The sequence below is a fragment of the Jatropha curcas genome, chromosome 11 (assembly GCF_041381405.1).
Source record: "Jatropha curcas cultivar XTBG-Jc1 chromosome 11, XTBG_Jcur_1.0, whole genome shotgun sequence".
Classification (NCBI taxonomy): domain Eukaryota; kingdom Viridiplantae; phylum Streptophyta; class Magnoliopsida; order Malpighiales; family Euphorbiaceae; genus Jatropha; species Jatropha curcas.
In genome coordinates this window covers 11,094,212-11,108,194 of record NC_143161.1, presented here as the reverse complement: position 1 = coordinate 11,108,194, position 13,983 = coordinate 11,094,212, and the positions used below count along the sequence as shown (strand labels likewise).

General features: G+C 32.6%; 1 protein-coding gene across 1 annotated transcript; it reads right to left on the bottom strand.

The window, feature by feature from the left end:
* Positions 1–1,427: 1,427 nt before the first annotated feature.
* Positions 1,428–9,575, bottom strand: LOC105636410 (phragmoplastin DRP1E). Its single transcript, XM_012219670.4, has 15 exons — positions 9,185–9,575; positions 9,002–9,065; positions 8,531–8,629; positions 6,980–7,081; positions 6,832–6,882; positions 6,646–6,707; positions 5,450–5,540; positions 5,250–5,314; positions 4,588–4,782; positions 4,229–4,348; positions 4,072–4,142; positions 3,443–3,668; positions 2,925–2,975; positions 2,469–2,837; positions 1,428–1,762 (listed from the first exon to the last, which is right to left on the bottom strand). Exons 1-15 carry the CDS (start codon positions 9,329–9,331, stop codon positions 1,634–1,636), a joined length of 1,842 nt encoding a protein of 613 aa, XP_012075060.1. The 5' UTR covers positions 9,332–9,575; the 3' UTR covers positions 1,428–1,633.
* Between the last annotated feature and the right edge of the window lie 4,408 nt (positions 9,576–13,983).

The window sequence follows — 13,983 nt, the reverse complement described above, 5'->3', positions numbered from 1 at the left end:
TAGGACCACAACGGTTAGCTGATCCAACTTGAGTTAGCACACACAAAGGTTAGTTAATCCAACTTGAGTTAGCACACACAAAACACACCGTTTTGGTAATTTCATTCATCTCTCTTCTTCATCGAACTCATTTTGCCCATTTCTCTGGTGATTGTGATTAATTATGTAAAACTATTTAAGCAATTGCTTCATTTAGGTTCCTGATTTCGGTAAGACTTCTAAAGAAACAAACAAATGAAATTTAAAAAAAAAAAAAAAAAAAAACAAAGCTCCGGCTCATAAATTAATCCTCTGACTCTGTAGATGTCAAATGTTTAAACAAGAAAAGAAACGCAACTCTCAACTCTCACAAGCATAAGAACAAACACATATAAGACACCTATAAACCTTCATTCTCCGGTGACTGTCCTGGAGGAGTCGTATTCTCAGAGAGTGCTAAAGCCATAGTTGGACACCAATTTTATGTTACAGATCTTGTTTGGTTTTTTAAAAAGTAAAAATTAAAGATGAGTAATGAAAAATGAAAGATCGAATAGTTGTTAAAGAAAGAGAAGGCAAAATGGTCATCTATTATACAAGGTTTGCATTGTGATTAGATTTGATTTGAGGATTCCAGCAAGGTTACATGGGAGGAAAGACCATTAAGGACAGAGACACATAGGAGATAGAGAAAAAAATAAAGTTACAGTGGAAGGGAGTGAATGCTTAGATGTAAAGAAAATTATTAAAAAAATCCACGTGTTACCATGTAGTATTCCGCTGAACCAAGTGAAGGAAAATATGTAAATGTATTTTTCTGTTACACAAATCGGAATTACAAAATTTGGCTTCATAAATTGAATTCATTAGAGATTATTACCTCTCATCCCAAAAATATGATTAGAAGAAATATGATAATCCACTTTCTATTTATCACATATATCAAGAAATATGATTAAAAAACAATTTTATATATATAAATTTTCTATTTTGCCCATCTTAAATAACACAGAAATAAAGATAAAATTTAATAAGGATATAATATGTAATTTAAAGATTAACTAGAATATAAAAAAAAAAAGTGAATTATATTTTGAGATATTCATAAAGGAAAGATGAATTATCTTTTTAGGACGAATGTAATATTAGGATTGGAAATTAAGATATTTAGTTTAGAAATTGATGATGTATGCTTTTATTTGAGTTTTTGATGTGGAAATATAATGGATTGATACCTATTTTTCCTTTTTTTTTTTTCCTATTTTTCTTACTTTTTTATGGGTTTTTTCTTTTGTTTTGTCGACAAAATAACACTTAGGATCAAATTGGAGAAAAAAAAGTATGCCTTTCCAATTACATAAAGCTTCTGAACAATAATTGATGTAATAAAATAAAAGAATAATAGTTAAACATATAAAAGTCTAAAGTTAAAGGATTTGAGGATAGGATTTTCCAATTTCAAAAATGTCATTGTTTCTACTAAAATAAATTATAAATAAAACCAATTATAAAATGAATTTTATAGTTTAAAATTCATTTATACTACCAATGGCTAAGTAAAAACAAGAAGATTGGCTCAAAGCTGTCTTTGTCACATCTCACAATAACCAAACCAAGATATGTTACCTATTCCATTTAGGTTTCAACGCTTACCTTACCTAGTCCATGAGACCGCATCAATCTCATCTCTCGCGGACTTGTATAAATCGAGTCTTTTGGCACATTTCTGCCTTCTTTCCATCAATGCAGGATCTTCATCAAGCAATTCTGCAAGTTGTTTGGCCTGCAGTACAAAAGGATAGAATTAAAAATAAATCAGCAGAAACACTTGCAGCAAATTATATTCATTCAGATATCTCACTCGTGTCGGTTTATAAGCAACAGTTTATATCAAATATACTATGGCTAAATGCATAAATTTGCCCCTTAATTTTACGTGGTTTGCCTTGTGGCACTTTTAAGTTTGCAGAGTACTTATCATGACCTTACACTTTCACATTTCAGCAATAACTATAATTATACCCCTCGCCAAAATTCAAATAATTTTGCAAGTATTTTATTTTACTGAGAGGCATAGTTATTGCTGACTGTAAAAGTGTAGGGTCATGATACTCAAACATGAAGGTGCTACAAGACAAATTGCGTAAACTTTAGGACCAAATTTATGCGTCAAGCCGATATGCTATCAACATCAAAATTGAATTGGTAATAGAATTTCAAACAATTTAAAATATGCTATGTAAAATTTCCGACTAAAAAATTTGTGCCCAAATTAAAAATAGAAAAAAACAAGCAAACTTTTTTTTAGCAAGTATAGAATTAATGTGTATAGGATTTCAGTTGGTCAAAGGGAGCATTGTCAAGGAAAAATGCTGTAATGTGCTAAAGGTTTACGAACCAATGACGCTTAATTGTTTGCAAGTGAATTTGTGTGCACAAATACAAAGGGATCATGGCAATGCATGCAAGTTTTTTTTTTCTTCTTTTACCTTCTTTTGCCCTATTTGAGTGTAGAAGTGATCTAGCAATGACTGTTTGGCCTCCCGCACTTGACAATAAACCACTGACTTGGGAATGGAATTCCTGAGTGTATCAGACACCATCCCAACATAAGAGGAAACATTGGATCCTATTCTGCGAAAGTGGCCCTCTGTATACCGATCCGCATTGGTAGCAGTTGGATTTCCGCCCTTCTCCACCTCCATTGGAAGTTTCCTAAAGAAATCCACAGTCAGGTATGAGGATTCCATGTCCACCAACCTCAAAGTTGTCTTCTTACTATCTTCACGGAACCTCTCCAATGCATCATAGGCAGCAGATGCTATTTCAGCTTGAAGAGTTGGAAAGCGCCTCAACTCCTGTCCATTTTCCTCAAGGTTAGTTAGTTTCTTCTCTCGTTATTTTACATTATTACTAAGAAATTAGTAGGGTTTCAAACTTCAAACCTGAGTTTCTCTAACTGCCTTTCTTACAAGTTCTTTCAAAATAAAGTGAACCTGCATAAAAAAAATAAAATAAAAAAAAAAAAGGAAAAATCAATTGTATGATTGTAAAAATTTTGAAAATGTGGAATAAAGCATTCATCTTCATTTTCCTAGTGGTAAAAACAAATATAAATGCTTGCTACCCTATCTGGATTGCCTACATTTCATAGTAATAAGATAATTATCAAAATATCGACAGAATTCCTACCACCATATGTTCAATATATTTGATTCACATTCACCATATCTCTACTGTGGTTTAAAAAAAAAAAAAAAAAGGTAATATACTCAAACATTACAAAATTTTTTTCTCAAGAAATTATCACTCAGATAAAAATTTCATACCAGTGCCTTCAGACAAGAAGACATCTCTAAGGACAAATAAAATGCCATGGAACCATTCCCTGTTGATCGTATATCAAAACTCACAAATGACAACATGAAAAAAAATTAAAATTAAAATAAAACAGCAGACTTACTGCATCTACGGAAGCTTCAGCTGGCCCTCTGAAGTAATTGATTGCACCATCAATGAGCTGTCGATAACCATGCTCAGGAGCAATCAAATGAGGTTGATATCCATCTGCCTCTGAAACCACTTTCCTTATATTTTGCAAAGACAAATAGCGGTCAAATGGAAGTTTCCTTAAAGCTGATGGGAGCTGGTAGTCAAAAACACCATATATCTTATCACCACCAGGTCGCCTGAGATTTAGCATAGGAATTAAACAATAAGTAACAGGCTATGACAGACTTCTTAATTATCTAACTATGCTCATAAAAATGAAGATGAGGCATCAAAACCAAAACTCTTGAGAGTTGATCATTTTTGGACATTGCTGAGAAGTCATCCAACATAGTACTACATCAATTGCTCAAAATAAACTGAAATAGAACATCACTGATGGATTTATGCATGTGTTTCATTATATGTAGAACTGTTCAGATCTATATATATCTGTTTTCTGAATGATAAAAATCAATTTGGAAATAGAAAACATATTTTGTTGTTGTTTTCATAGCTGCTGGAGACAGTTTCCTTATCGTTAAAAAAAATGAAAAAAAAAAAAAAAAAGAGAAGAAAAAAGAGAAAAATTTGATATAGTACCCTCCATTCAAATGCTCCTTGAACACCTGGTCGAAAGCACGACATAACTCCAGGATAGTGTATAATTGGGCCTGATATGAATACAAAAAATGGTCAACTATCTTAACCTAGTTGTCATCCAACTATAAATGCTAAAACAATATGCATAAGCACCTACCCCAGCATCAATAGCAACAGGTCTACCTAGGTGGTCCAACTCAGCTTCAAGTTCATCAATGCTTCTGTTAATTAATGACATGATGCCTGGTATGCGAGCGTTAATTACAGACTCCAAATCCTGAAACCATATAATAATCAACAATTTAACAAATCATAAATTGAATTAGTTAAAAAAGAAAGGTTCGATATTTTGTTATCTTAAGATTAGAGGTGCAAAATGTAAAAATAGGGGCCAAACAAAATAAAAGAAAGGCTGAAAATCCGTGATTGTATGATGAGACAAGCAAGTAATTTCTGGACACATTCACAAATATAAAAGTGGAGAAAATGTCAGACTTGCAAGTTAAAAAGGAAAACCTTGGATAGAAGTTTTGCAAGATATTCTGAACCCATTCTGCCAGCCAGGTGCCTATATTCAGGATTCGTAACAAAGAATTCGCGCTCTTGCCGCCTAGCAGCTATCATGTCTACATTTTTGTTGATATCAGCTTGTGACCGGTTCACAATTCCAACCCAAGGATGCTGAAGTGGATAAGCCCTCCCTTCTAGGACCTAAAATAGAGCAAACAAGCACACATGAGCAGAGTAGTCATTAAACTATCAATTACATAGAGAAAATAATGTGCATGCTGGTAACAGGAAAAACCAAGGGTTTTATGGACTAGAATTAAAATTACAGAGCATATCAGAATGTTTAAAATTATGCCCCACTAAAAATTCTTTAGGTAGAAATATATTAACATCTAAAAGACATCAAGCTTGTTTGGCAATGAGGTAAAAACAGCTTTCCAAAAGCATCCATTTTATATATTAATCCAAAAAAGCAGTTTGGGAGTGTTGTTTAGCAGGTCTGAAGGTTTATATTTTTAAATATATGAAATTCACCTTAAAAACAAACTTTAATGACCTCTAATCAAAGTTTCAGTAGGACTTTTCTCAATAGCATTTCACACAACAATACCAAAAAGATTCATCATCCACTATCTAGCTAAATATTTCAAAAAACTAAGAATCCTTACATCCAAAGCATTTGTTCCCTTATCCATCAAGTCGAGCTTTGTCAACACGCCAAATGTCCTTTGACCTGGAAACAAATAGAAAATATCTTTACTCAGAAAGAGCACCATAGAATAATCATCAATGCCATAAATTTGGTTGAATTGAGCTGTAAATGAAAACTCAATTGAGCTGTAAATGAAACTGAAAAGAAAAGTGATACCTGTTGGATCAACTTCTCTAGAGAGTTTGATAGCATCAGATGTTGCTATATCTTGATTGGCTGGAGTTATAGCCAGAATAATGCAATTTGGCTGCAGTCCAATAATCATAATTTCATTGGCCAAGAAAGAGGTAAAAAACAATTTGTTCATTTAATAAAGTATATGAAGAACTCTAGCAAATGAGAACACCACCAATGATATTCATTTTGCCCCTACTTTCCTGTGTAATTTTCAAATTCAAAAGCTACCTCATGCCAACCCTCCCACACCTTTGCCACTTTGAGCCAAAGAAGGAAATGAATCAAACTGAAGCAGGTAAATAAATCTCATAGAATCTGTTTGTTTCACAAAAAGAAATTTTCTCGAAGAACGTTTCCACAAATTTTAATATTTGGTGTACTCAGGAAAATTGGTGAACGAAATATACAAGGGACAACTAACATTTTCTAAACTCCAATATACATTTCTCCTTTTCAAAAGAAGAAAAATTTTTCAAAACTCTAACAAACTTATAAAAATGAATTAAAATTGAAAGGAAGTACATAAATACATACTCATTAGTCCACCGACCACCACTAGTCATTCTTAGCCACTGTCAAAATTTTTATCACTTCTTACATTTTTGTTTTGGCAACATTCAACAATAAACAATAAACAAATAAATTATTAGTCTAAAACATTTCTGGTCTTATAAATTTCAAGAATTAATGTATTTTTTAATATATTTCAAACATCAGAAAAAAAACTCCTGACTTAATTTTCAATAGCGCAAGCAAACAATAGAAAATAAGTTATTTTTTCAGAAAATGTTTTCCACGGACAACTTATGTCCGTGAAGAAACCGAGTCTTAATCTGTGAAAGATATCACTCATGATCACACCTTTTAAATGACAGAAAACATAGCAAATCAACATTAGGGGGAAAAGGACCACTACTTGAAAATGTAGTAACATTTTATTAATTCAGATTTGCAAAATTATTTATAAGCATGTGAGAATTTTATTTCAAACATTTTTCTTGCGATGGCTGGGAATCTCATTCTCCACACTAGCAAGTTGGAGACCACCCCATTCACAAAAGGAAGAATTAACATGAAAACAAAGAGAATCTTATCTTTGTTTATATTTAATTGATGCCTATGGGTTAGCAAATTTTTTTTCATTTATGAACTAATTAAAACTTCTCACAATTTACCTTCTCAACATATGAACGAACCATATTTTCAATGTCCTTAACTACGTTCTCTGGTTGCCCCTCTGCAAATAACAAACATATCTAATTTATAAAAACAACAGATGAAGAAAAGCACCAGTGGTTTTAAAACATCATTGTTAATAGATGAAAAAAAAATAATGATTCAGGAGACAGATTTGGGTATACCTACAGCAACCTTTGTTAAACCAGGCAAATCTATCAGTGTCAAGTTAACAACTGAAAGAAAAAAAGGAGCAAATGTTATCATTCTATCATGATGTTGCCAAAATAAATCTGTACCAAAAGAAGCTCCAGTGTAAGTTACTCCTTTTACCATTTGGAGAGTAGATACTGAGATGAATAGGAACAGGAGAAATCTGCTTTGACTTGCCGGTCAGTTTGTCAGTTTCATCTTGAATTTCCTTTCGAACCATTGCTGGATTAGAATAAAAGACATTCAATCAAGTTCGAATGCACTTTCTTCAAAAGATAATGATAGGAACAAAAAATGCCAAGCATGTATTTCTTATTCTGGCTCAATCTCCAAGGAAACACTGTAAGTATACTCCCAAATAAATGCATATAATAAAAAAAAAAAGCTCGCATAAACATAGTGGCAGATTTATTTCTATGATAAATAAAGTAGTTGGTAAATGAAAATTGCATTTCAGTTAAATTACTAAAAGGGCGTACTACCTTAATCCAATATATTATTAACAGCCTGCATACAAGCAAAGTCTGAATTGTGCATCTTCATGACTTAGTGACGCAGATAATGATTCAAAAACATAATCTCATTTAAAATTATGACTTAGTCACGCAGACAATGGATCAGTGAACCAACAAGGACACAACATTTCAGAACCACAGCAAAAATTGAAATCTGGAATAAAGATGTAAAACTCTAAGTAGGTTGCGTCAAACTAAATCACTGGTTTAACTCTTTTTATATAACTACTAAGACACCATTTTGTTAGAAAAAAAAAATCCAAAAAGTTAATATTATAAAAAGCAAAAATTAATTTCTCGTAATAATTTCCCTAAAAATATTTCATGTGTGAAGTAAATAACATGTTTATCACCTGTAGTTTCTTATTATTGCATTTCCTTTCTACCAAAATAAAAATCTGTGAAAATCACTTTTTAGGAAGAAAGAGCAACAAGCAAAATCTTAAATCAAATGAAGCCCAGGGGCATTCCGTTCCAAGCCTGATCAACCTTGGAACCCAATTTGATGTCAATATAAAAGCATGTTCAATATGAAACTACAGAACTAAATAAGCTTTGTTAAGAGTTGGAAGTGGAACCACAAATAACTATAATGTGTCCGGTTAGTCCAAGAATACGACAAATGTCAAGAACTTGGATTAGGCAAATCTAATATTGCATTTGAAGTTGAAAGCCTAGACAAGGCACAATTCCTCCTTCTTATCTGCAAACTGATAATCATCTAAAAATCATCCACAAAGTAGACGTTGTAAGTGTTTAACCTTGACAATAAGGTAGGTCAAGTAGCAATTGATATTAATAATGGAGATGATCACATATAACCAACCACTGAGACAATGTTCCAATATTCCTGCCCTATGAAATTTATTAAGTGAACATCAACTAATTAGGAATCAATTAAAGTTAATAAAAACTGTTGCTGAAAAGTCACGTAGTGTAGTGCCAATATTATCCTACAACATTGCCTGAAAGAACATAATTCGAACTATTGAGACAACATTTGTAAGCACAGGGGATGCCAAAATTAAAATATCCTACCACCTGTTCCAACCATACAATATAAAAAAATGTTTTAGGATCTTGTAATCATTATTATATAATTTTACAGTACAGAAAATATATCCTATAATGACAACGTGCATAATGAAACACATACAGAAGTCAGTGAATCGTTGCTTGGGTAAGTGGAGAAACTCTGCATACTCTGACTCTGCCTTGTGCAGTTGTAACACCAAAGGCCGCCTTGTTACAATGCCTGAAATTTGCACAACAACCATATAGAATGAAACATCGTGAGCTATTTTTAGCAGTCAATAGAACCAGGAAAAGGAATTTTGACTTAAAAAAAAGTATTGAAAAAAAATAAAAATTGAAATATCATGGTCAATGATGTTTCTTAAAAAAGTATTAAACAAATAGATATAAAAAAAAAAAACTATAAGGTTAGTCAGTTCTAGTTGACTGGAATAACTAACTATTAAAATAAGAATTCTTTAAAAGAAAAGCAAAGTCTCCCTTCCTTTTTCTTATTTTTTTTCTCCGAAACCAATCATCAAACGAAAATAAAATAACAAAATACAAGAAAAAGAACTATTAGTGTTTTACTTATTAATTAGTAAACCATAACCTGATCCCCTTGGAAGAAAATCTCTCCCCACAATGCTCTCCAACACCGATGACTTTCCTGAACTCTACATTCAAACAAATCAAAATATAACTATAATGCTAACACCGAAAATTATGTATATTTTGAATTCAAAAATCAAGTTATCAGAAACGTAAGCCAAAAGAAATAAATGCATTAGTAAACCTGGCCGCCGACGACAGCAACAGACGGAAGCGACTCCCAGAGAGTAGGCAAAGAGACGGCGCCAGTATCGTCGCCGTAGTCGCCGAGGACCGTACAGGCTCTTTGTATCCTATTGACGAGGCCGATCAAGCTCTCCATTGTGGCCATTTGAGTAAGGTTAGTGTTGTTGCTGGTGTTATTATCTCTATCTTCTTCTGTCGAGAGAGATGGTGAATTTGAATTTGAATTTGAATGGAAAATGGAGAAGAGAAGAAGGCATGCAGTGATAGAGACAGAGAAGAAGTAGAGAAGGAAGATGACTATTTCCAGAGCTATTTTCGCTTTTTCCGCTTTTTGTTATGATTTTGTTTGTTGTTTGAGAGTGTGGGCCTTTTGTGTTTTGAGAGAGTGGGGGATTGAGGAGTTATATATGTATGTAGTGCGCCACGTCAGCTAACTGTTTTGAATTTGCGTGGACTTTCTCGTGACTTGGATTTGAATTCGGCGACTTATGCTTCCTCTTTGGTTCAATTCTATATACAAATACAGAAGTTGACCTCCCAATTTTTCAATTTTGACTCTGTGGAACCTTAACTTTCGAAATGACTTATTGCACGATTAATTTTATAAATTTTGATAACATTATATATATTTTCGAACTAATAGCATATTTCTTATATGTTCTGTAGCTAATTTGATTGCTAATTTGATTGGTTATATTTTAGATATAATATTTTATAAATAAATATTTTATTATTAATAAAAAACATTTATTTATCTTTTATATTCTATTTATTAAATCTCAGTAAAAGATAAAGTCCACGAGAAAGTACTGCTTTTTAAAGTAAATTATAATATGGTTATAATTATGAATTTTATTTTGAATGAAAGCAATGTTTCTAAATATTTCTGGTCATATTCTTCTCATTATTGGACGATGATTAGACCTGTTGAGACAGATAAATATTATATTCTTTCCTTAGAAAAGCAGTTCTCATAAACTGAGATATATATAACATCTAAAATTAATATGTAGATACTTGTTATTTGAACAAATGCATTAAATGTGACCTGCATAAGAATTCCATATGGAGAATTACTAAGCTATCTTGTATGGGGATGATATGTTTTGATTCTTCATTCACATTATTCATTTATGAATAATAAGCAATAATTAATTAGACATAGTAGGAACTGTATGAAAATACTTGTGTAATTAAAATATGATTCATCACCCTAGGTAAATTAGGAAAAATATTCTAATTGTTCTATATCAGTATTGATTAAGAAATCATCGCGCGAGGTAGAATGAAATTAGCAAATCAAATTTGAAATTTCTTAGCAAATTAGATTTGAAATTTCATTCAAATAATCAATGGCTAAGATTAAGAGAACTAATATAATTTAATAAAGCAGACACACTTCATACCTAATTACTAAATCAGAATATTAATGATGAAGGAATATTAATTACACTGATAAATCATACATTGAAAGGTTAAATCAAACCACTTTGACTTTTCAAATATTTGGTAGTCATGATATGTTGCTAGGCAATGTATTTGGCCTTCAAATATTAATTAATTAATTTAATTTATATTTGTTGCCAACATACTTGGAATATAATAGGCCACACACATAAGAATGGATACGAGAAAGTGAAAACGAGAAATTGAATAAAGTATGACTTGATTACAAATAAGTTTTGGGACATTAAGGGCAAAATTATAATTATAATTTACGTAAATTATTAAGTATTGACTTAATTGATTTATTTCTAAAATTCATTCAGATAAATTTTACATTAAATAAACCTAATATTTAATTATGATTTATTTATTTAAATAGTTAAATAAATAAATAAAATTGATTAAATTGAAAATGTTATTACTATATGTATTATGATTTATTTATTTAAATTGTTTAAATAAATAAATAGGCACATACATATTTTAGTTATAATTTATTTATTTATAATATAGGATTTTTATATATAAGGTATAAGAGACAGTCTAAAGGTAGTTATTATTCATAACCACAAAACTAAACATAAAGCATAAGATAGCTAGTACCATCAATTTCTCTATTCTCTCAACTCTCTAAAATAGTTTTAGATTTTTTTCAATTATCTGTTTATGTGGATACTACTAGAAACCAGACAATTGGAAGATTTGCGACAACCTAGCCGCGTAAATCGAAGTTTTGAAGAATATGCAAAAGAGGTATTTTTCTAAACAATTTTATCGCTTTAATTGTTTAAACGAACCCCCATTGGAATAATTACTTTGTTATAATTATCTTATTTTGCTGTGTATTATTCATATTGAAACCCAACATAACAATAGTTTTTAAGATGTTTTTCTTTTATATGCAAAATATTAATTTCATATGCAGTTAGTATAACTTTTTTTTTCTTTTTGAAGAAATACAATAGTATTAAGGATTATAGAAAGGTAACAAACATTGTGGAATAGTGCCCACACTTGGAAATGAGCATAAGAATAGAAAGCTCTAGCTAACGTATGAGCTTCTCTATTGGCTTGTCTCCTTACCCATCTAATAGCCACATCCGGAGATTAGAAGGTTCTTATAATCATTAATAATAATACCGAACTCAGAAAGCCCTAAACTAGAAGAGACCAAATAAAAAAGAATAGCCTGACAGTCAATAAAAATGCAACTAGGAGAAAGAAGGTTGTCTTATAACCAAATCAAACAAGACCACAGAACCAGAGCCTTTACCATTAAGGGGTCATTAAAAATATCCATGAAACTTGAAATCGCAAAGATAAAGCTACCATCTGGATGCTCAAAGACAATACCAAATCCGGCCATGTGCGAAGAAGCAAAAATGGAACCATCATAGAAGCATTCCAGCCTAACGCTGGTGATGTGCCATATTGCGGAACTGATCCAGCCTGCGTCTGATTACCAGAGCCTATCATGCCTCATCTCTCAAGTGAATCCTCCATTCCCACTACAAGCACAAGGATGTATGCTTGATCCGAGCTGCGTCAAGTCTAATGTTGTTTCATAGCAAAATTGTTTTGAGACATCCACAAACACCACGTTGTAAAGATGAGACTATGGGCTTGTGTCGTGTTATTAGCATGCAGGAGTTGTTGTAAAAGTCAGTAAAGGACATTATGTTGCTAGGAAACAATATTCCTTGCCTCTGCCATACCTCAACTGCTAATGGGCTTTTTAAAAGAACGTGATCAATGTCTTCTTCGTCCCAAAAAAACTACAGCTCACTACTAAAGTAACCCCTCTATCCTGAATACGCTTCTTAGTAGGAAGTATCCCTCTCCTACTCTCCCTAATAACCGAATAGCCAAGTAACAAGCAGATTTTACCATGTATCTTCCCCTCTTATCAAAGTGCCAAAGAATTGTGTCCTCATCCCTATGCCAACCCAAAGGAATATTAAGAATAGCCCGAATATCCCTGACACTAAAAAGCTCTACAACCTTTTCAAAGTCCTAACTCCATCTATCTTCTCTCATAATATCACAAACCCATAAAGAAAGCTCTATGAAGTAAATCCCATCTTCCACCCTAAAGGAGTCCTCCTTTAGAATCCAAGGATCTATACCTACTCTTATATTCTCCCTATTTCCACTCTCCACCTATACCCTTATTTCAATATATCTCTATAAAACAAAACACTCTTTCATGTAAAGCTCGGATTTCATCCTATAGTAGCCGTTATAAAATCCAAATTAGAATAATTTTTTTTTAGTGTTGGGGAAGGGGGGATTCGAACCTGGATTTATTGCCAGGTCACATATGCACTTACCACTAAGCTATGCCTTGGTGTGCCATTAGAATAATGTTTATCTTTGAGAGTCTAAGACAAAAGAGTATTGAGCTTAGTAATTAACCTCTACCTTGTTCACCTAGCATAGGTACATTGAACTATGGAGTTCCTGATGACGCGGAACCCAAAGGAAATGAATTCCTAGAACCCCTAATCGAGTGGATCGGATCAAAGATTAAGATGAATCCCCCTCTATGGCACCCCATGTTTATAAAGAAACGGAAACACCAATAATCGAGTAAAGAAGAACAAGATAAACGCCACAATCGAGTTGATAAGTTTACCTTAATTCTTGATGCAATTAGAGGATAGCAAATTCTCACAATCTCTCTAATTAAGAAGAACATGCAAGAGCATGAACAATCTGCCTTAGATTCAAATTATGCCAAAAAAATCTCGTTTTACATCTTAAGGAGGCTATTTATATGCCTCAAACAAACCTAACTCTAAAGAAGAGTATCTAACTAGGCTGCCCTAAGGCCAAAACACATGGGCCTAACTAGTACACACAAAATAGAATCATTTCCAACCCAAAATAGACAATTTAATATTGGGCAGATTGCATGCATCATAAAACTAGCCCAAAACAACTTAAACAAACACTATAAGCCCATATCCCTTACATATTAATTAGACCAAAACAAGCAACAAAGAATAAGAACACGTCCAAGCCCACATCCCTCACATATTAGCATGGCTAGGGTGTGCTACACCAATAGCACATGTCTCCAACATTGTAAGAAGCCTAGATGTGCCTTCAAGTTCCACACAACACTTGTTAAATGCCACATCATGAAGCTCTTGTGTAATTTGGTCAACATATAAGGACATGGCTGCCCCATATCGCTTAGCATGGCTCCGTGTAATTGTCCCACTAGGAAGCACCAATGGATCCATATCAGCCACCACCTGCATATGACCATTTGGAAACAAATTCAACCACTATGAATTACCCAAACAACGATCCAACTTTTCAAGAATAACCACCTACCCATTTCAT